At 48.1% G+C, this 20,780-nt stretch overlaps 1 protein-coding gene across 6 annotated transcripts in view; it reads left to right on the top strand.

Moving 5' to 3' along the window:
• The window catches only part of TMPRSS2 (transmembrane serine protease 2), a 50,533-nt gene extending 30,527 nt beyond the window's left edge, over window positions 1–20,006 (top strand). For 3 of the 6 annotated variants that reach the window (XM_027960704.3, XM_042237359.2, XM_060396044.1), the window contains exons 8-14: window positions 2,401–2,444; window positions 3,786–3,957; window positions 5,457–5,632; window positions 6,302–6,397; window positions 15,342–15,484; window positions 15,678–15,830; window positions 17,560–20,006. In XM_027960704.3, coding sequence (XP_027816505.2) covers window positions 2,401–2,444; window positions 3,786–3,957; window positions 5,457–5,632; window positions 6,302–6,397; window positions 15,342–15,484; window positions 15,678–15,830; window positions 17,560–17,571 — 796 coding nt within the window. In that variant the 3' untranslated portion in view covers window positions 17,572–20,006. Of the gene's footprint in view, window positions 1–2,400; window positions 2,445–3,785; window positions 3,958–5,456; window positions 5,633–6,301; window positions 6,398–15,341; window positions 15,485–15,677 lie in introns of all 6 variants that reach the window. The other 3 variants (XM_060396024.1, XM_060396030.1, XM_060396035.1) reach the window with 1 other exon arrangement.
• Window positions 20,007–20,780: the final 774 nt, after the last annotated feature.

Genomic DNA, 20,780 nt, shown 5'->3' with positions numbered 1-20,780 from the left:
GACTGCAGCACGCCAGGCTTCCCCGTCTTTCCCCATCTCTCAGAGTTTGCTCAAACTCATGTCCGTTGAGTTGGTGATGCCATCCAACCTTCTCGTTCTCTGTTGCCCCCTTCTCCTCCTGCCTTCAATGCTTCCCAGCGTCAGGCTCTGGTGGCTGCACAGTGTGCCTCCACACAGGGAGAATGACCAGACGATCCTTAGAAAACACCCGCTCTTAATGGGAGCATGTCTCCTCTTGGCATTTTGTGCCACCCAGCCAGAGGCCACCAGGACACACCTTGTCTTGAAACCATGGGGGTCTCAGTGGGAGGGTGTTAGAAGGGACTTATAACGGGATGTGGGCTTGTATTGAGTCATTTGGGGAAGGTTCCAGGAAGCTAGGTTTGGCCATGGATTGGATGCTTTCCAGAAATGAGGGTCCTTCTATAGTTGGTACCTCAATGCTTTTTTGTCAGAAGGTGGGTTGGCATGAAGCCAGGCTACTGCTGGGATTGGCAAAGAAGTGCAGTCACTTATGCCAGCCAGCAGAGGGGGCTGTTTGTTATTGTGAGGTTTGGACCAGGTTCATGGGATGAATTACCAGCTGGGATTGAGAATGCAGGAAGAAATACCAACAACCTCAGATATGCAGATGATATGACTCTAATGGCAGAAAGTGAAGAGGAACTAAAGGGCCTCTTGATGAGGGTGAAAGAGGAGAGTGAAAAAGCTGGCTTAAAAGTCAACATTCAAAAAAACGAAGATCATGGCATCTGGTCCCATCACTTTATGGCAAACAGATGGGGAAAAACTAGAAACAATGATAGATTTCATTTTCTTGGGGTCTTAAATCACTATGGATGGTACTGCAGCCTTGAAATTCAAACATGCTTGCTTCTCTGAAGGAAAGCTATGACCAATCTAGATAGCATATTAAAAAGCAGAGGCATCATTTTGCTGACAAAGGTCCATATAGTCAAAGTCATGGTTTTTCCGGTAATCATGTACAGATATGAGAGCTGGACCCTCAAGAAGGCTGAGTGCCAATGAATTGATGCTTTTGAATTGTGGCACTGGACAGCAATATCAAACCAGTCAGTCCTAAAGGAAATCAACTCTGCATATTCACTGGAAGGACTGATGCTGAAGCTGCAATACTTTGGCCAGCTGATGCAAAAAGCCAACTCATTGGAAAAGACTCATCAGAGGAGAGATTGAGGGCAGGAGGAGGAGTGACAGAGGATGAGATGGCTGGATGGCATCATCAACACAAAGGACACGACTCTGGGCAAACTCCAGGAGATAGTGAGGGACAGGGAAGCCTGGCATGCTGTAGTCCATGGAGTCGCAGAGTCGGATGTGACTGAGCGACTGAACAACAACCTGGGATTGTGTGATGGGTGTGCCTGTGTCCTGCTCTGCCATGTAACACTGATCTGGCCCCACATGAACTGATTATGTTCAAAAGAACCTCGCCAGCTTCAAGCACCTGGGTGTCAGCACCTCTTTCCTTCTCAGCGTGTCAGGAGGGCATTCAGTACATAGCGTTTTTCAGATCTACTAAATCTTTCTACTTTTCCATTCATTCCATTAATTTTTGAGAGTTTGATATTGAAATTCCAATGAAAAATCTTCATCTACTTAAAAATAATTGTAGTATATAGTGAAATAATACGTAACTGTTCTGTATTTTCCAAATCTGCAGTAAATGTGTTATACTTCCATAATTTAAAAAATAAATAAGGAAGGAAAAAAAAAAGGAACACTGCCAGCTTCAAATACCTGGGCATCAATGCTGCTTCTCTTTTCAACATGTTGGAGAAAATTCAGTGTACAGTGGAATGCATTTGTTAGTTCTTTTTCATTTGTAACCTGGAATGTTTGCCTCCCAAGGAGTAACTCTTCTTCTGTTCCCAGGCAAATGGTTGTATAGTTTTCTGTGCAGTTCATATGAAGATGTTACAAGAAGCTGGAAGTTTACAAAAGTCTTCCTTACAAAATTAAAGGATGATTTTAAACTCCAAGAAAAAAAATGACAGCTGATATGATGTGTGTTTTGACTTGAAACGATTGAATGACTAACACACACACACACACAATGTGTGATTATCTTCACAACTACCTTTGGTACTATTATTAGCCCATTCTGTTGATGGGGAAATCAAGGCACAGAGAGGTTAAGTGCCTTGCCCAAGGTCACACAGCTTGGATTTTAACCTTCCAGTTTGACTTGGTGTCTACTCTTTACTACTGTCCCCCTATGTATTTACTTTCTCTATTCATGTCTTCAATTGCAAACTCTTCTATATCTAAAGAGGCAGGGAGTGAGAACATTGGAAGAAAATATTTATTTCTAAGTATTTTGAGAATCCAGTGTCTTGATTGTTATAGTGACCAGAATTTCCCCCTCTTCTTTTGCAGCGATGTCTGTTCTTCAAAAACAGTGGTTTCTTTACGCTGTATAGGTAAGTGATTCTTGGTTTTCTGTTTTGTGTTTCTAAAATGGGATACATTTTGGTATTCCATTTGATACCAAAATCAAATAGTATCAAATTTGATACCTTACTGAAATGTATCCCAGTGTGTCTTTGAGGGACTTGGAGATAGAAGGTGGAGTAACGCATCAGGACATGCCCAGCACCTTGCCCAAGAGTTCCCGTTCTTGAATCTGGATAACTTTAGACACCTACTGCTTTGGTCCGAGAACCAGCTGTCCCCTGAGGACAGACAAGCTCCAGAGATGGACGGGCCCTCTCTGTGCTGTCCACATTGTGGGGCTGGAGACCCATGGGTGTCCCCATTCCAGCGTTTGGACTACTTATAGTTTCCAACCTTTTTGGGCTTCCCTGGTGGCTCAGACAGTAAAGAATCTTCCTGCACTGCGGAAGATCTGAGCTCAGTCCCTCTGTCAGGAAGATCCCTTGGAGAAGGAAATGGCAACCCACTCCAATATTCTTGCCTGGAAAATTCCATGGACAGAGGAACCTGATGGGCTACAATCCATGGAGTCGCAAAGAGTTAGACATGACTGAGCAACTAACACTTTCACATTTTCCAAACCTTTTATGGGTATGGAGGATACTGTCCCTGAACTCATTTCTCTGGTATGGCCCCATCCTCTTCCCGTATGGGTCTCGGTCCTGAAGCTTGGATTCCCAGTTTGAACAGGTGAAGCAGGCAGTTGTTCCAGGGTGGACACCATTCCCCAGTGGTCCTGGCAGTAACTTCCCACACAGGTTAGTTCAAGCTTCTTTAGGTACTAGGAGAGCGTGGTGCCTGCCCTGCCCTCCTACCCACACTGTCCACCTTGTGATGGTTTGAGAGCAGTGCATAGGACAAAAGCCCTCCTTAGCTTTGTTCAGGAATCTTGGGGTCTCTGAGCATTCAAGGGGGTCCCAGGGCCTTTGTTATCTGCCCTGCTACATGGGTATCTGGGAGATGCTGATGGAATCACACAAGTGCCAAGCAACAGGCGGCATCCAGGGCTATCAGAAGTGGAGCTTCCTGGAGGTGGCTGCGGGGATGGGGTAGGGGTGGTTGCTCGAGGAGTGTCCTCTGGCCCCCCACCCCAGCCGAAAGAGACCAGGCAGCGTTTTCTAAAGTCAGAGCCCAAAGAAACAGGCACAAGAGGAGATAATGGTCACCCTGCAGCCAGGCCGGAACCTTGGGATGGGAACTGTCTGGGCACACAATGTGGCAGGTGTCCGGGGGAGGCAGGAAGGTGGGGCGGCAGGGGCGTAGTGGGATTGGGTGGGGGCGGCCCTGCTTTGCTCACTGGCCGGCTGCACTGTGCTTGTCACTGTCAGAATGCGGGGTCGCCGTGAAGACGAGTCGCCAGAGCCGGATCGTGGGGGGATCGAATGCTAACTCGGGCGAATGGCCCTGGCAGGTTAGCCTGCACGTGCAGGGCATCCACGTCTGCGGGGGCTCCATCATCACCCCGGAGTGGATCGTGACAGCCGCGCACTGTGTAGAGGAGTAAGTCTCGAGGAGGCGGGGCCTGAGAAAGGGGGCGTGGCCTGAGGGAAGGGGCGGAACCAGAGGAGTAGGGGGCGGAGCCTGGGCTTCTGCGGTGGTTCCCTGGGGACAACTGGGGCTTCTGAGGGCGCCTCCCTGGCGTCACAGGGAGGGTCGGATGACTTGTGAAGCACGTGAAACTGTGGCCAACACATCCCATAGCGTGTGTCCATCGCTTTGAGTCAGCACAGGGATGCAGTGTAAGGCTGGGATGATGCTATGAACAGGACGAATTCCAGTCCACAGTCTTCTCAGCTCGGTTCTATCCTTCCTGAGGCCGCTGCCTTCTCGACAGGTTTGGGCTCCCTGGGTGCTCGTCCCCAGAGAGACACTCAGAGAATCTTGGAGACACTCACACCTCAGGCTGTCCTGCCGGAAGGTTCTCTGTGATCCATTAAGCAGCCTGGGCCCCAGAGTTGCCCATACAGATGGGTGGGGAGGGGTGAGGGTGGCCATCACTTATAGTGTTAGCTCTTGTAGAAGATACCGTTTTTCCTCCTTTTTTGTTAAACAAGGAATTTTTTTTGGTCACATGGATGTTTTGAAAAACCCTCACTCATGGTAGCTGCTTGTCATGTTTAGAGTGAGGCTGGGCCTGACTTGGCTGTTCCCTGACTGATTAGCCTCAGACAGTTCACCCCAGGTGTCTGACAGAAGTGTCTGCACCTGTAAGTCAGGTGTGCTGTTTCGAGGGTTGTTGCGAAGGTTGAAGGAAGGAGTGTGTATAACTCAGGAGTGTCCATCCACAAGATTCCATGGGCTCTAAGACTTGGGATTTTCTTGGAAGGGAACCACCCAAAAGAAGGTAGTGCCTGAGTGGTTATTAGACTCAGAGTCTACTCCCCGGTACACATTTATTAAGCACCTACTGTGTGCCAGGAGATGTTCTAGTATATAAAGATAAATAAGACCCAGTCATGCTGGAAATGGGGTTTCAAACCTCAGGGAGACATTTAGATTCAAGAATAAGTGTTGTTGGCCTTCCCAGGTGGCGCTAGTGGTAAAGAACCTGCCTGCTGATGCAGGAAACATAAGAGACATGGGTTTGATCCCTGGGTCAGGAAGATCCCCTGGAGGAGGGCAGGGCAGCCCACTCCAGTATGCTTGCCTGGAAAATTCCATGAACAGAGGAGCATTGCAGGCTATAGTCTATAGGGTCACAAAGAGTCAGACATGACTGAAGCAACTTAGCTCACACGCATAAGTGTTCTTGGAATTGCGAGGGTTTGCAGGCTGGTACAGAAATACGGGAGGAAGATGATTCACTGATGAAGTAAAGGAGAGAGGTCTGGGAGGGTGAGGCTGTGTAAGATGGGGAGAGAGAAGAGCCTGAGACCATTCTGGTGTGGCTTCTGACAAGTCATGCCACCTCGGGGGCTGATGACTTTTGAGAACTGTGGAATGCGTGTTGTGTGTCTGCCATCCTTACATGCTGAGCGGTGTTCGTCTCTGTCTTCCAGACCTCTTAACAATCCCAAGATATGGGCGGCCTTTGCGGGAATCTTGAAACAATCTTTCATGTTCTATGGAAGTGGATACCGAGTAGCAAAAGTGATTTCCCACCCAAATTATGATTCCAAGACCAAGAACAATGACATCGCTCTAATGAAGCTGCAGAAGCCTCTGACTTTCAACGGTGCGTACCTGTGTTTCAGCAGCCCAGGGTGTGTGAACAGTTTGGACCAAATCTTAAGAGGCTGATTGGAAATGAAACTGCTGTGAAGACTGGATGGAGGAAATGTGCATTGAGCTATCGTGTGCGGGGCTGGGGGAGGGGATGACTGCTAGAAGAGGGTTTAGCAGAGACTGAGCCGCCCTCAAGTGTGCCTGTGGCCGCCGAACGATGTGGTCACCACGTTTTTCCTCCACCACACAGTGACAGCTTAGCACACATGCACGTCTACAAAAGTCATTTCATAATCAGAGTCTGGTCAGTGGCAGTTGACACTGTGCCTTTGATTATAATACACTGATCATTTACCTTCCTCATCATCAGTTTAGTCTGTAGCTGATACAGCCCTGTTGTGCCCAGTGTCAACTATCTGCATCACAGGACTGTTGACTGTTGACCTTCAGTTTTCCCAAACCCTAACTTCCAGAGATGAACTTCTCATCTCTTAGAAAAAGGGTCCTGGCAGGGAGAGGAAGAGGATGCTAGGCACATTGGAATCTAGACGTCTCCTTGGGCCACAGGCTGGTGGTCCCAGGCCCGGTGCATGCACATGGGAAGGTCCAGGTGGAGACTATCACCCAGGGCCTTCAGTTAGACCAGATTCGCTCATGGCATTTTCTTCTCATGAAACAGACAAAGTGAAGCCAGTGTGTCTGCCCAATCCAGGCATGATGCTGGAGCCAACTCAGTCCTGCTGGATTTCTGGGTGGGGGGCCACCTACGAGAAAGGTGAGTCTCACAGCACAGGGTCGGCAGGCCCCATGAGTCAAAGCATGGGTTCAGAAGTGGGAGATCTAGGTTTTGATCCTGCTTCTACCACTGAGTGATTGGATGATTTTAGGGTAATTCACCTGGGCTATTTGCCTCAGTTTCTCTACATGTTAGATGGGAAAATCCTACCTGCCCTACCTACCACAGTTCCCTGATTAAGGTCAAATGCAAAGACTTCCCTGGTGGTTCAATGGTTAAAACTTCACTTTCCAGTGCAAGGGGTGTGGGTTCAATCCCTCGTCAGGTAGCTAAGATCCCACATGCCTCGTGGTCAAAAAACCAAGCTATAAAGCAGAAACAATACTATAACAAATTCAATAGAGACTTTTTAAAAAGTGGTCCATATCAAAAAATTAATTAAAAACACAAATCAAATGGAACAGTGAGTGGAAACTGTTTTGGAGTGTAGAGGCCACCTAAACATGAGAGGCACATGGCCCACCATGTTCAAGTCACATAGTCATTAACGGGCTGCCTGGAAGTCTGCCAGCCTTTGATGCTGAGGATAACGGTCTTGGTGAGGATGGGCCTGTGTGACTGGCTGCAAGTCATCAAAGCCTAGTTCTCCTGGCATGACCACACAGAGGGGAAGAGGCTCTAGACTCTCCTGACGGAGGCTGGCCTTGCTGCCTTCAGTTATAATTTGGTTGCATCTCTGATAACCTTTTTCAAATGAAGAGATCCAGGCTGTTTCCTTTATATGGAGCATTGGACGTGCTTCAGTTCAGTTCAGTCGCTCAGTCCTGTCCAACTCTTTGCAACCCCATGGACTGCAGCACACCAGGCTTCCCTGTCCATCACCAATTCCCAGGGTTTGCTCAAACTCACGTCCATTGAGTCGGTGATGCCATCCAACATCTCATCTTCTGTCGTCCCCTTTTCCTCCTGCCCTCAATCTTTCCCGGCATCAGAGTCTTTTCTAAGGAGTCAATTCTTAACATCAGGTGGCCAAAGGATTGGAGCTTCAGGTTCAGTATCAGTCCTTCCAATGAATATTCAGGACTGATTTCCTTTAGAATTGACTGGTTTGATTGACTCTCAAGAGTCTTCTCCAATACCACTGTTCAGAAGCATCAGTTCTTCCATGCTCAGATTTCTTTATAGTCCAATTATCACATCCATACACGACTACTGGAAAAACCATATCTTTAACTAGATGGACCTTTGTTGGCAAAGTAATGTCTCTGCTTTTTAATATGCTATCTAGGGTGGTCATAGCATTTCTCCCAAAGAGCAAGCATCTTTTAATTTCATGGCTGCATTCACCATCTGCAGTGATTTTGGAGCCCCCCAAAATAGTCTCTCACTGTTTCCATTGTTTCTCCATCTGTTTGCCATGACGTGATGGGACTGGATGCCATGATCTTAGTTTTCTGAATGTTGAGCTTTAAGCCAACTTTATCACTATCCTTTTTCACTTTCCTCAAGAGGCTCTTTAGTTTTTCTTCACTTTCTGCCATGAGAGTGGTGTCATCTGCATATCTGAGGTTTTTTGATATTTGTCCCAGCAATCTTGATTCCAGCTTCTGCTTCTTCCAGCCCACCATTTCGCATGATGTACTCTGCATATAAGTTAAATAAGCAGGGTGACAATATACAGCCTTGCGTTTTTTGATCTGTAACCAGTCTGTTGTTCCATGTCGAGTTCTTACTGTTTCTTCTTGACTTGCGTACAGATTTCTCAGGAGGCAGGTAAAGTGGTTTGGTATTCCCATCTCTTTAAGAATTTTCTGCTTGTCGTGATTCATACAGCCAAAGGCTTTGGAGTAGTCAATAAAGCAGAAGTAGATGTTTTTCTGGAACTCTCTTGCATTTTCAATGATCCAAAGAAGGTTGGTAATTTGATCTCTGGTTCCTTTGCCTTTTCTAAATCCAACTTGAACCTCTGCAAGTTCATAGTGCATGCACTGTTTAAGCTTGGCTTGGAGAATTTTGAGCATTACGTTGCTAGCATGTGAGATGAATGCAATTGTATGATAGTTTGAACATTCTTTGGCATTGCCTTTCTTTGGTATTGGAATGAAAACTGACCTTTTCCAGTGCTGTGGCCACTGCTGAGTGTGTGGATGTGGTTAGTGGTTCAGTTCAGTTCATCTCAGTCGCTCAGTCGTGTCTGACTCTGCGACCCCATGAATCGCAGCATGCCAGGCCTCCCTGTTCATCACCATCTCCCGGAGTTCACTCAGACTCATATCCACTGAGTCCGTGATGCCATCCAGCCATCTCATCCTCTGTCGTCCCCTTCTGCTCCTGTCCCCAATCCCTCCCAGCATCAGAGTCTTTTCCAATAAGTCAACTCTTCTCATGAGGTGGCCAGAGTACTGGAGTTTCGGCTTTAGCATCATTCCCTCCAAAGAAATCCCAGGGTTGATCTCCTTCAGAATGGACTGGTTGGATCTCCTTGCAGTCCAAGGGACTCTCAAGAGTCTTCTCCAACACCACAGTTCAAAAGCATCAATTCTTCGGCGCTCAGCCTTCTTCACAGTCCAACTCTCACATCCATACATGACCACAGGAAAAACCATAGCCTTGACTAGATGGACCTTAGTCGGCAAAGTAATGTCTCTGCTTTTGAATATGCTATCTAGGTTGGTCATAACTTTTCTCCCAAGGAGTAAGTATCTTTTAATTTCATGGCTGCAGTCACCATCTGCAGTGATTTTGGAGCCCCAAAAAATAAAGTCTGACACTGTTTCCACTATTTCCCCATCTATTTCCCATGAAGTGATGGGACCAGATGCCATGATCTTCGTTTTCTGAATGTTGAGCTTTAAGCCAACATTTTTGCTCTCCTCTTTCACTTTCATCAAGAGGCTTTTTAGTTCCTCTTCACTTTCTGCCATAAGGGTGGTGTCATCTGCATATCTGAGGTTATTGATATTTCTCTTGGCAATCTTGATTCCAGCTTGTGTTTCTTCCAGTCCAGTGTTTCTCATGATGTACTCTGCATAGAAGTTAAATAAGCATGGTGACAATATACAGCCTTGACGGACTCCTTTTCCTATTTGGAACCAGTCTGTTGTTCCATGTCCAGTTCTAACTGTTGCTTCTTGACCTGCATACAGATTTCTCAAGAGGCAGGTCAGGTGGTCTGGTATTTCCGTCTCTTGAAGAATTTTCCACATTTTATTGTGATCCAGAGTCAAAGGCTTTGGCATAGTCAATAAAGCAGAAATAGATGTTTTCTGGAACTCTCTTGCTTTTTCCATGATCCAGTGGATGTTGGCAATTTGATCTCTGGTTCCTCTGCCTTTTCTAAAATCAGCTTGAACATCAGGAACTTCATGGTTCACATATTGCTGAAGCCTGGCTTGGAGAATTTTGAGCATTACTTTACTAGCATGTGAGATGAGTGCAATTGTGCGGTAGTTTGAGCATTCTTTGGCATTGCCTTTCTTTGGGATTGGAATGAAAACTCACCTTTTCCAGTCTTGTGGCCACTGCTGAGTTTTCCAAATTTGCTGGCATATTGAGTGCAGCACTGTCACAGCATCAACTTTCAGGATTTGAAATAGCTCAACTGGAATTCCATCACCTCCACTAGCTTTGTTCGTAGTGATGCTTTCTAAGGCCCACTTGACTTCACTTTCCAAGATGTCTGGCTCTAGATTAGTGATCACATCATCATGATTATCTGGGTCGTGAAGATCTTTTCTGTACAGTTCTTGCATGTATTCTTGCCACCTCTTCTTAATATCTTTTGCTTCTGTTAGGTCCATACCATTTCTGTCCTTTATCGAGCCCATCTTTGCATGAAATGTTCCCTTGGTATCTCTAATTTTCTTGAAGAGATCTCTAGTCTTTCCCATTCTGTTGTTTTCCTCTATTTCTTTGCATTGATCGCTGAAGAAGGCTTTCTTATCTCTTCTTGCTATTCTTTGGAACTCTGCATTCAGATGCTTATATCTTTCCTTTTCTCCTTTGCTTTTCGCCTCTCTTCTTTTCACAGCTATTTGTAAGGCCTCCTCAGACAGCCATTTTGCTTTTTTGCATTTCTTTTCCATGGGGATGGTCTTGATCCCTGTCTCCTGTACAGTGTCACGAACCTCATTCCATAGTTCATGAGGCACTCTATCTATCAGATCTAGGCCCTTAAATCTATTTCTCACTTCCACTGTATAATCATAAGGGATTTGCTTTAGGTCATACCTGAATGGTCTAGCGGTTTTCCTACTTTCTTCAATTTAAATCTGAATTTGGTATAAGGAGTTCATCATCTGAGCCATAGTCAGCTCCTGGTCTTGTTTTTGTTGACTGTATAGAGCTTTTCCATCTTTGGCTGCAAAGAATATAATCAATCTGATTTTGGTGTTGACCATCTGGTGACGTCCATGTGTAGAGTCTTCTCTTGTGTTGTTGGAAGAGGGTGTTTGCTATGACCAGTGCATTGTCTTGGCGAAACTCTATTAGTCTTTGCCCTGCTTCATCTGTACTGCAAGGCCAAATTTGCCTGTTACTCCAGGTGTTTCTTGACTTGCTACTTTTGCATTCCAGTCCCCTATAATGAAAAGGACATCTTTTTTGGGTGTGAGTTCTAAAAGGTCTTGTAGGTCTTCATAAAACCGTTCAACTTCAGCTTCTTCAGCATTACTGGCTGGGGCATAGACTTGGATAACTGTGATATTGAATGGTTTGCCTTGGAGACAAACAGAGATCATTCTATCGTTTTGAGATTGCATCCAAGTACTGCATTTTGGACTCTTTTGTTGACCATGATGGCTACTCCATTTCTTCTGAGGGATTCCTGCCCACAATAGTAGATATAATTGTCATCTGAGTTAAATTCACCCATTCCAGTCCATTTTAGTTCACTGATTCCTGGAATGTCGACATTCACCCTTGCCATCTCTTGTTTGACCACTTCCAATTTGCCTTGATTCATGGACCTGACATTCCAGGTTCCTATGCAATATTGCTCTTTACAGCATCAGATCTTGCTTCTATCACCAGTCACATCCACAGCTGGGTATTGTTTTTGCTTTGGCTCCATCCCTTCATTCTTTCTGGAGTTATTTCTCCACTGATCTCCAGTAGTATATTGGGCAGCTAATGACCTGGGGAGTTCCTCTTTTGGTATCCTATCATTTTGCCTTTTCATACTGTTCATGGGGTTCTCAAGGCAAGAATACTGAAGTGGCTTGCCATTCCCTTCTCCAGTGGACCACATTCTGTCAGACCTCTCTACCATGACCCGCCCATCTTGGGTTGCCCCACAGGCATGGCTTGGTTTCATTGAGTTAGACAAGGCTGTGGTCCTAATGTGATTAGATTGACTAGTTTTCTGGGAGTATGGTTTCAGTGTGTCTGCCCTCTGATGCCCTCTTGCAACACCTACCATCTTATTTGGGTTTCTCTTACCTTGGGCGTGTGGTATCTCTTCACGGCTGCTCCAGCAAAGCACAGCTGCTGCTCCTTACCTTGGACGAGGGGTTTCTCTTTACTGCCGCCGTTCCTGACCTTCAACGTGGTTAGTGGTACATTTATATTAATATATTGTTTACATCCTTCCAGAAGTATTTAGGGCACGCCTACAAGGAATTCTTTAAAGCAGGGGTCTCAAACCCCAGGCCATGGACTGGTGCTAGTCAGTGATCTGTTAGGAACCAGGCCACACAGGAGGAGGTGAGCGGTGGGTGAGCAAGCAAAGCTTCACCGTGTTTATAGCTGCTCCCTATTGCTTTCATCACCACATTATCACAATGTTCTAATAATAGAAACAAAGTGCGCAATAAATGTAATGCACTTGAATCATCCTGAAACCATCCCCCCCCCCCACCACCTCCCTGGTCCATGGAAAAACTATCTTCTGCGAAACTGGTCCTTGGTGCTAGGAGGGCTGGGGACCACTGATTTAAAGCAAGGTAAATAGTACATGGGTGGAATGACTTAAAGAAAGAAGGGAGAGATGGCAGCTGGGCTGAGTATCTTGGCATCTGGATTAGAGAAGCTCCTGGGTTGATCCTTCCAGCTGTGAGCAAGTTTCCCCAGCAGCCAAGACCGAAGGAAAAGTCAGCCATGATCTGTGGGACACCTTCCAAGGGCTGGGAGAGCAATAGTGAGGAAACTAAAACAAAACCTCTGCCTGCAGAAGCTTCACATTCTCCTATGGGCACTAGGGGACAGATTGTGCTCAGATAGGAAATGAGAAACTAGGTGCTTTCAAACAGTGGAGGCTTGTCACAGTGAGGGGTGGTCAGGGAGGGCTTCCCGGAAGAGGGGACATTTGAGCTGAAATCAGCATGACAAGAATGTCTTAGGAACAGAAGGACCAGGGTGGCCAGGGCATGATGAACCAGGGGCCAGGGGGCAGTCTGGAGTCAGGTTGCATAGGGTATTGTAGGCTATGATGATAGCACTGGCTTCTAATCCAAGTAGGCCAGGGAGCTGCTAAGGAGTGACATGGTTGGACGGCTAAGTAGGGACTCACAGAAAATGTGGCAGCATGGCGAGGAGACCACTGCCACATCCTGCGAGACAGGAAGGAGGCCAGACCAGGGAGGTGGGTGGAGGGGTAGGGGCAGAGCCACCAAATCTGCTGATGGATGGAGTGTCACGGGAGAGTGAGCAGTCTCGGGGGGCCTGCTTCATGCTCGTGGTCTGAGCCCCATGGTGGGGCGTGGGGCCACTTCCCGAGTTGAGGAGGATCAAGGGGCCTGGCTTAGGGCGGAGGAGCACTCCAGGAGAGGCTCTGCTTCAGCCCCCAAGCCCACAGAGCCTAGAAAACCTCTGTGTAGCAGGTGGGTGATGGAGACAGCACAGACCTGCAAGTGATTGGAGGTCTCCACATGCAGGGAGCAAGGGCAGGCAGTCGGGAGTGGAGCATCGCATGGGGTTGAGAAAGGTTAGGGTGCTTGAGGTGGAAACACAGGAGCTCCTGGTGTCACCCTGGGAACTGTCCAGAGAAGAGAGAGCAATGGAGGAGAAGTGATCCCAGGCAACTGCCGGGGTCCAGCCCTGGTGGATCCAGGGTAATTGGAAGGGGAGATGGAGTAGGCGTCCTAGGAAAAAACTTATTTAATTACAGATATAGAGAGATTAGAAACGGATAGTATAGTAGGAAAATTAGTGGAGAAAAGGAGGCTGAATAACTTGGTTTACGTGGAATACCAATCACCATCTATGTAGGCCACAGGCGTCTTTCTGTTCTCCCAAAGGAGAGGAGGCACTGAGGCCTTCCTGGTCCATTCTTAGAAGCCCAGGCAAAATTAGCAGGCTTGGTGAGTACCCACGTACCAGATGGGAATTCAGCCAGAAGGGGAAAGAAAGACATGGGGGAATCAGTCTTTCCAGAAACTGATCCGTTTTTCTTTATTTTCAGGTTTGCTTATATACCTTTGTTAAACATAGGGATGAATACAGAGTCACGTGGGGGTCAGCAGACCTGACCCTTGTCAAAATCAGGTGCTTCTTATAAAATTATACAAAGGTCTTATGGGTTTTACATCATCTTCTGGCCATGAGGCCTGCTGATATTTTATGATCCTTCCTGATAATGGTCAGTCAACCAGAAACTTATTTTTTCCAAGGGTGATTTTTTCTTAAACCAAGCGCCACCCTCCAAATAAAGTTGCATTCCTATAGGGTGAGGGTGTAGTGGGTTATAATCAAGAAAGGAATTTACTTAGCCTAAGGTTTAACATGATTAATCTTAAAGGTTAATACTTATTTTTCCTATATGCTAGTTATATTCATTATAAGGTCAGGGAATATGGAGCTTTAGCAGCAAATATTGGCTCAACAAATGAAAACCCTTCACCAGTATTCCCCTTAGGATCTATTTAGTCTTAAGATAGTGATAAAGTTACATCTTTACACAGCAAGGACACAGTGATTTATAACAAAGTACAGTGATCTATAACAAAAGAGAAAATTCATTAACTCAAAAAGTCTAGTATTGCTAACATCAAAACTACTATATTTCCTTTTCTATATTCCAAATACATTGATTAATATATTCCCAGGTGCCTAAGGATATGGAGGCCTGGCGGCAATCATTGACTCAATAATGAGAAAAGCCCTATGCTAATTAAGACTTTCAAAATACTCTGAACTCTCTGTGCTGTTTATGGTTGAGAGGTAGTAAACAATCATGTGCGTAGTGGCAGGAGTATGGATAATCCTGTCACACAAGCTAGTTTACCAGCAGAGAGGTTTGACCTGAGACACCCTTGTCATACCCAGGGCAGGGAATTAGCAGTAATTATTGGCACAATAAATAAAAAACCCTTCACCAATATAATTCCTAATCAACCCACTATACTATACTAATAATTTTCTAACTTTTCAAAAGAGTCTGTATATAGAAAGTTGAAAGCATCTTGTGCCTCTCACGGTTGGGAGGCTGTAAACAATCACATGTGGCCGGACGAACCTGGTCAGGCAGGCTAGAAAACCTTCAGAGGAGTTTGTAAGTAAAAACACTCTTGTCACGCCCAGGAATCTTTATTAACTGGAGCTGCAAGTTAACTCCTCCGAGAGAAATGGTGATGGGGGAGAGCTCCCTGTAAAGTCAGAGGTGTAGCTGAGAGCATAAAACAGACTCTGGTTTTGGGGGTAGATGCTCGGGAACAGAGGGTCTCCTGAGGCTCGATCTGCCTTTGCGTAATGCTGAGCCTCCTTCCTCATGACCTTCACCAAGGGCGGAATTCCTCACGCTGGCCCCTGGCAGGGAACCACGTGGCTGGGCGATGAGCAGCCAACTCTAGGACACAGCTGGAGCTTGGTCCACAGCCCAGAGGCAGGTAGTCCTCCCCAAAACACAATCTTGAGCTGCTTTAAACACATGCCTCAGCAGTTGAAAGGTACCTGGGTTCCCCAGGAGCCGGCTTGGGAGGAGTGGCATGGCCATATGTCCACGTGTGAGGACAGGCTTCCTGTGAGAGCTATGCCGTCTTCGTTGCAGGGAAGACCTCGGATGACCTGAATGCGGCCAAGGTGCACCTCATTGAGCCCCGGAAGTGCAACAGCAAGTACATGTACGACAACCTCATCACGCCCGCCATGATCTGTGCAGGCTACCTGCAGGGCACCGTCGACTCCTGCCAGGTGATGACCAGCTGGGCCTTGCCCGGCTCCCATGGGGCCCATGAAGTGCATCCCTCCCCTGCCTGGGACCCGGGGTTGGAGGAGACCCGGAGACTCTCCCATCACCCCGCTGAGCCCTCATCCCACCTTCTTGCCCTCTGGCCTGGGTGGCTTGTGGACTGACTTCTGTTCTGTAACCTGCTGTGTCCCCCAGGGTGACAGTGGAGGTCCTCTGGTCACACTGAAGAGCAGTGTCTGGTGGCTGATCGGAGACACAAGCTGGGGGTCGGGCTGTGCCAAGGCGTACCGACCGGGAGTGTACGGGAACGTGACAGTGTTCACAGACTGGATCTATCGACAAATGAGGGTAACCTTTCCATCCTGACCGGCTCCCCACTTCACTGTGTCAGAGCCCGGAGGTCTAGGAGGTGTGATCCTGTGACTGGTGGCACCCCTCCCCGTACGCATTTGGATGAAAACTTCTGGGGCCCAGCTTTGCAGGGTCCAGGGTTACCTGTGATGGGCCTGCTTCTGGCTCTGATAGCTCCATTCACCTACTCACATGTCATTGCGTCAAACTTCTGGGGATGGGCAGAAAGCAGAGTGAGGCTGCCAGGCATGATTCGGGCCTATCCTTCTCTGGGCTGTCACAGGCACCCAGGGGAGCAGCTGGGGTCTCTGGTACAAGGAGAGGGCATGAGAAGGGAAAGATCCCAGGGGTTCCTGGCGCCCCTGCTGCCTCTGGTGCATGATACTCAGCGGGGCCCAGTCTTGGGTTCTGTCCAGATCCTGGGTGAGGACCGGATGTCTGTCCATCACAGGGACCTTGGGACTGGGCAGTGCTCACAGATTTTGGCTCCTTCCAGGGCTAGGTTCCAGGTGAAAGTCCTGTCTCCCTCAAGTCTCCGAAGGTGCCCAGGTGCTAGGAGATGGGGCAGAAGCCAAGGGCAGTGCCTGGTGAGGCATGGCCTGCATCTCTCCTGAGCCAAAACCTAAGACCTAACACTTTCAAGTGACTTGGAGCCCAGCCAGTCCCCACCCCGCAAAGGGCTGAGTTCTGGAAATTCGTGACCCCCACTGTCCCACTGAGGACCTGCATGATGCAGGGAAGCTGGGAGGGGGTCCTGGAGGGACTGAGGGGGGAGGTGAGGCAGGCCATGGGGTGATTGTCCCTCCAGGATGAGAGAGCGAACAGGTACCGTGTGTCTAGGCAATGCTGGTGGCTCAGCAGCGGGAAGTGGAGGGGATGCGGCTGGATGACAACAGAAGAGGTGGGGTAGAAAGCAGGACTACATAGACCGTGGATGACTTCCAGTGGCTAAGGTCATGCTTGGTTGGCCCAGAGATGCCTGTGTCCCAGCGGTGCTGAGTCATTGGACTCCCCCACATCCTGGCCCCTCCTGTCCCTGGGCCTTTGCACAAACCATTCTCCTCCATTGTCAGTCTAACCCAACCTTCATGCTGTAGGAAAAAAAAATCCCTTTGTCTTATTTTTTAAAATAATTTATTTATTTAATTCTTGGCTGTGCTGGGTCTTCATTGCTGCACAGACATTCTCTCATTGTGGTGAGCGGGGGTTACTCTCTCGTGGTCTGAGCACAAGAGAGCTTCTCATTGCAGTGGCTTCTCTTATAGGCGGGTTTCCCAGTGGTAACGAACCTGCCCGCCAGTGCAGGGAGACATAAGAGACTTGAGTTCGATCCCTGGGTTGGGAAGGAGGAGGGCACAGCAACCACTGCAGTATTCTTGCCTGGAGAATCCCATGGACAGAGGAGCCTGGTGGGCTTCGGTCCATGAAGTCACAAAGAATCCGGCATGACTGAAGCAACGTAGCGTGCACTCTTGTTGTGGAGCACAGGCTCTGGGGCACAGGCTCTAGCTCCCAGGCTCAGAAGCTGTGGTACATGGGCTTAATTGCCCCAAAGCACATGGTATCTTCCTGGACCAGGGATAGAACCTGCGTCTCCCGAGTTGGCAAGTGGACTCTTTACCACTGAGCCACCAGGGAAGCCCTCCCTGTCATTGTAGGGGAAAATAATTTTCTACCTTTGTTTGTCTTAAGAAAGTAACATCATTTCTTTTTCCTTTTTGAACAGGCAAACAGCTAATCTGTACGGCCTGGGTCCTTGACAACGTTCCACAAGAAAAAGAAGGGGCTGATTTCGAATCCCCATGCATTACGTATTTTTTGAAGTGATTCCAGATCCTTTTGTTCGATCATGATCCTGTATGTCTTGGCCCTTTCCACGGTTCTGTGCAGACCCCGTGGCTCCCCTACCCCCGGGCCCAACCTTCCAGGCCCCCCTCGTCTGACCGGGGAGGCTGGCTGGATGTGGACGGCAGAGCCAGTGCAGAGTAAGGGGACGGGGTCTGCCCTGCGGGGACCTCCCCTCTGAGCCCCACTGCACGGACCCCTCTTGGATGCACAGGGGGCTGGCGACTTCTCAGCTGCTGGACGGCTTGAGAAAGGAAGAGGGAAAACCTGGCAGAATCTGCAGGGGCCAGCCTCTGGGGCCACTGCCGGTGAGGCCACTTGGGATAGCCCCAGGGCCTGTCTCCCCACGAGGGAATTTGATGAACATTCTTGAGTGCCTTCTTAGCAGCCCAGAGTGCTGGCTGGAGATAAAGGGACCAGCTCTTCACGGGTGATGACTTGATAGCCACTTGAAAGGGGACCCAAACCTTTTTCTTTTGAGGGGTGTGTAGACAGAGCCCTGGGAACATATGTGACCACCCCCAGCATTGCTGGGGGCCCCCCACCCAGGGAGACCCGCCTTACTCTCCAGTCTCTCCCTGGCCTCCCTTGAAGATGGTGCAATGCCCTGGGCCCCCACTGAGGTCCTCACCCTGAGTGGGGTGCCTGCTGACCCTCTTAAAGCCTGCTAATCATTCACCTGGAAATCGAGCTCACCCAGGGAAATCAGGGATACTAATTAAAGAAACACTGTTTCCTGTAAAGCGTCTACCTGTTACTACCTCAGTCAGTGCCCATGAAAGCGGGCCGTAGTCCTACTCTTAGCTTTAAATTACTGCTGCCTTTGCTTGTGTGAGCAGTGGCCGACTTGAGCTGTTTCACAAAGTGACTGCTCCCAGTTTAACGTTCTGTAAATGTCGTCCTGAAGCACAGCATCTGGGCTTGTGAGAAAGGAGAGAGGGGTGTGCGTGGGCCTCCCCCTGGCCCCTTCCAACCACTCCTCCAGTTCCCCTGCAGGGGAGAGTCCAGCTTCAGTGACCCAGTGTGAAGTGTAAACACGGGTGCTGTGAGGTCCTGCCTCCTCTCCGACACACTGGTTTCGCAGAACGACTTGAGTGATTCTGCACTAGGACTTGACCTTGGAGTGGAAGTCAGGACGAGCATCCCAGCAGGATGCTCGGGCGGCAGCACCCCCAGGAGCCATCCTGACCTGCCTGCTCCCGAGTCAGATTTTTAAAAGCGTCGTCATGATGAGCAAGCATTCCTTCTTTAGTCCTTCTTTTAATTTATGTGACCAGTTTGTTTTCTGTTTTGTATCTTTTTTAAACTGTAAAATTCAATTGTGAAAAACTGTACAAATAAATTATGCATTTTTTTTTTTTTTCCAAACATGTGGCAAGCAGAACCAGTCTGCATTTCTGCACTAGGCCTTGATGTCAGGGCCGCCGCTGCATGGTGGGTTGGCAGGGAGTGAGGTCAGGTGTGGTGGGGCAGATGTGGTCTTCTGGCTGCCCTGCTGGCCTCCACAGCTTGTCCTGTAGGACAGCAAAGTGAAAGTGTGAAAGTGTTAATTGTTCAGTCTTGTCCAACTCTTTGTGACCCCATGGACTGTAGCCTGCCAAGCTCCTCTGTCCATGGGATTCTCCAGGCAAGAATATTGGGGTGGGTAGCCATTCCCTTCTCCAGAGGATCTTCCCAACCCAGGGACTGAATCCAGGTCTCCTGCATTCCTGGCAGATTCTTTACCATCTAAGCCACCAGGGAAGGCAGCAGTCCCCAACTTTTTGGCACCAGGGACCAGTTTCATAGAAGACAATTTTCTCATGAGCTGGGATGGTTCAGATGGAGTGATGGGAAGTGGCCAATGAAGTTTCCCATCGGCACTCACCTCCTGCTGTGTAGCCTGGACCAGTACTGATTCTAGGGGCTGGGGACTGCTGCTATAGGAGGTAACCAAGCTCCTTAAGGAGCATCACCTGTACCTCCCATTTCTCCCAGATATGGACCCTGAGACCCAACTCCCTTCTAGAACTCTGCCCAGTGACCCCAGAGTCCTCAGATTCTGTCTTCTCAAACTTGAGTGTAGCATCTCCTCCCCTAAAATTCCTGTGAGCTCACGGCAGCAGAGCTGCTTCCTTAACACATGTCTCAGCCCCCAGAATTGTGACCACAGGTAGGAGAGAGAGAGAGGGTAAATGTTTTCCTCCCTGGAAGAGATCCGTTCATGTTCTTCAAATAGCCCAAATCTGGCAGGTCCCAATGTGTAACAGATGATTGGAGAGAACTGTCTGCGTTATGTCAGTTTGTGTTAAAATAACGGTGAAAGTTGTAATAAAAAAGTAAAGAAAAGACATATTTTGTTAGATAATATTTTTTAAAGATTTTTTTGTTTTGTTTTTGATGTGGGCCATCTTTAAAATCTTTTATGCTACAACTCCGATACTTTCGCCACCTGATGCTAAGAGCTGACTTGTTGGAAAAGCCCCTAATGCTGGGAAGGATTGAAGGCAGGAGGAGAAGGGGATGACAGAGGACGAGATGAGACGGTTGGATGGCATCACCAGCTCAATGGACATGAGTCGGATCACCCCGGGAGATGGTGAAGGACAGGGAGGCCTGGTGTACTGCAGTCCGTGGGGTCGCAAAGAGTCGGACATGACTTAGCTATTGAACAACAGTAGCAAAAGGGGCCAAGTAGAGGCAGGTGCCTGCCGGCCAGCAGTCTTTGTCACCTGGTCATCACAGAACTTTGTTTACTGTATGTTTGCTTAAAGACACCTTACTGGTAGATACTGTCAATTCATTAACATTGAACTCATGGCCAGCAACCCCATAACTGATTCCTAAAGGACGCTTCTCTGGCACACATGTTTTGTCTGGAGGGTACAGCCAGCCTTCCTGCACTTAGGAGATTAGACAGCACTTTCCATGCTGCTTGGGGCCATTTCAACATTGACATCGCTATCCGAAAATACAAAAATGCCAAACAACATGGCGCTAAATAGACTGAAAAGGATACTTGCTTACAGTCTGAGCTGAAACAGGAAGGCAGGGTAGCCATTTTCAAACTCAGTCAGCAGCTCAATATTTTTGCTCCTCTACCGGTGTCCACAAAAGTGCTGC

Source organism: Ovis aries, chromosome 1 (genome assembly GCF_016772045.2).
Source record: "Ovis aries strain OAR_USU_Benz2616 breed Rambouillet chromosome 1, ARS-UI_Ramb_v3.0, whole genome shotgun sequence".
Taxonomy (NCBI): domain Eukaryota; kingdom Metazoa; phylum Chordata; class Mammalia; order Artiodactyla; family Bovidae; genus Ovis; species Ovis aries.
Note: the sequence above shows the minus strand (reverse complement) of the source record. Positions and strands in the feature narration are given on the sequence as shown.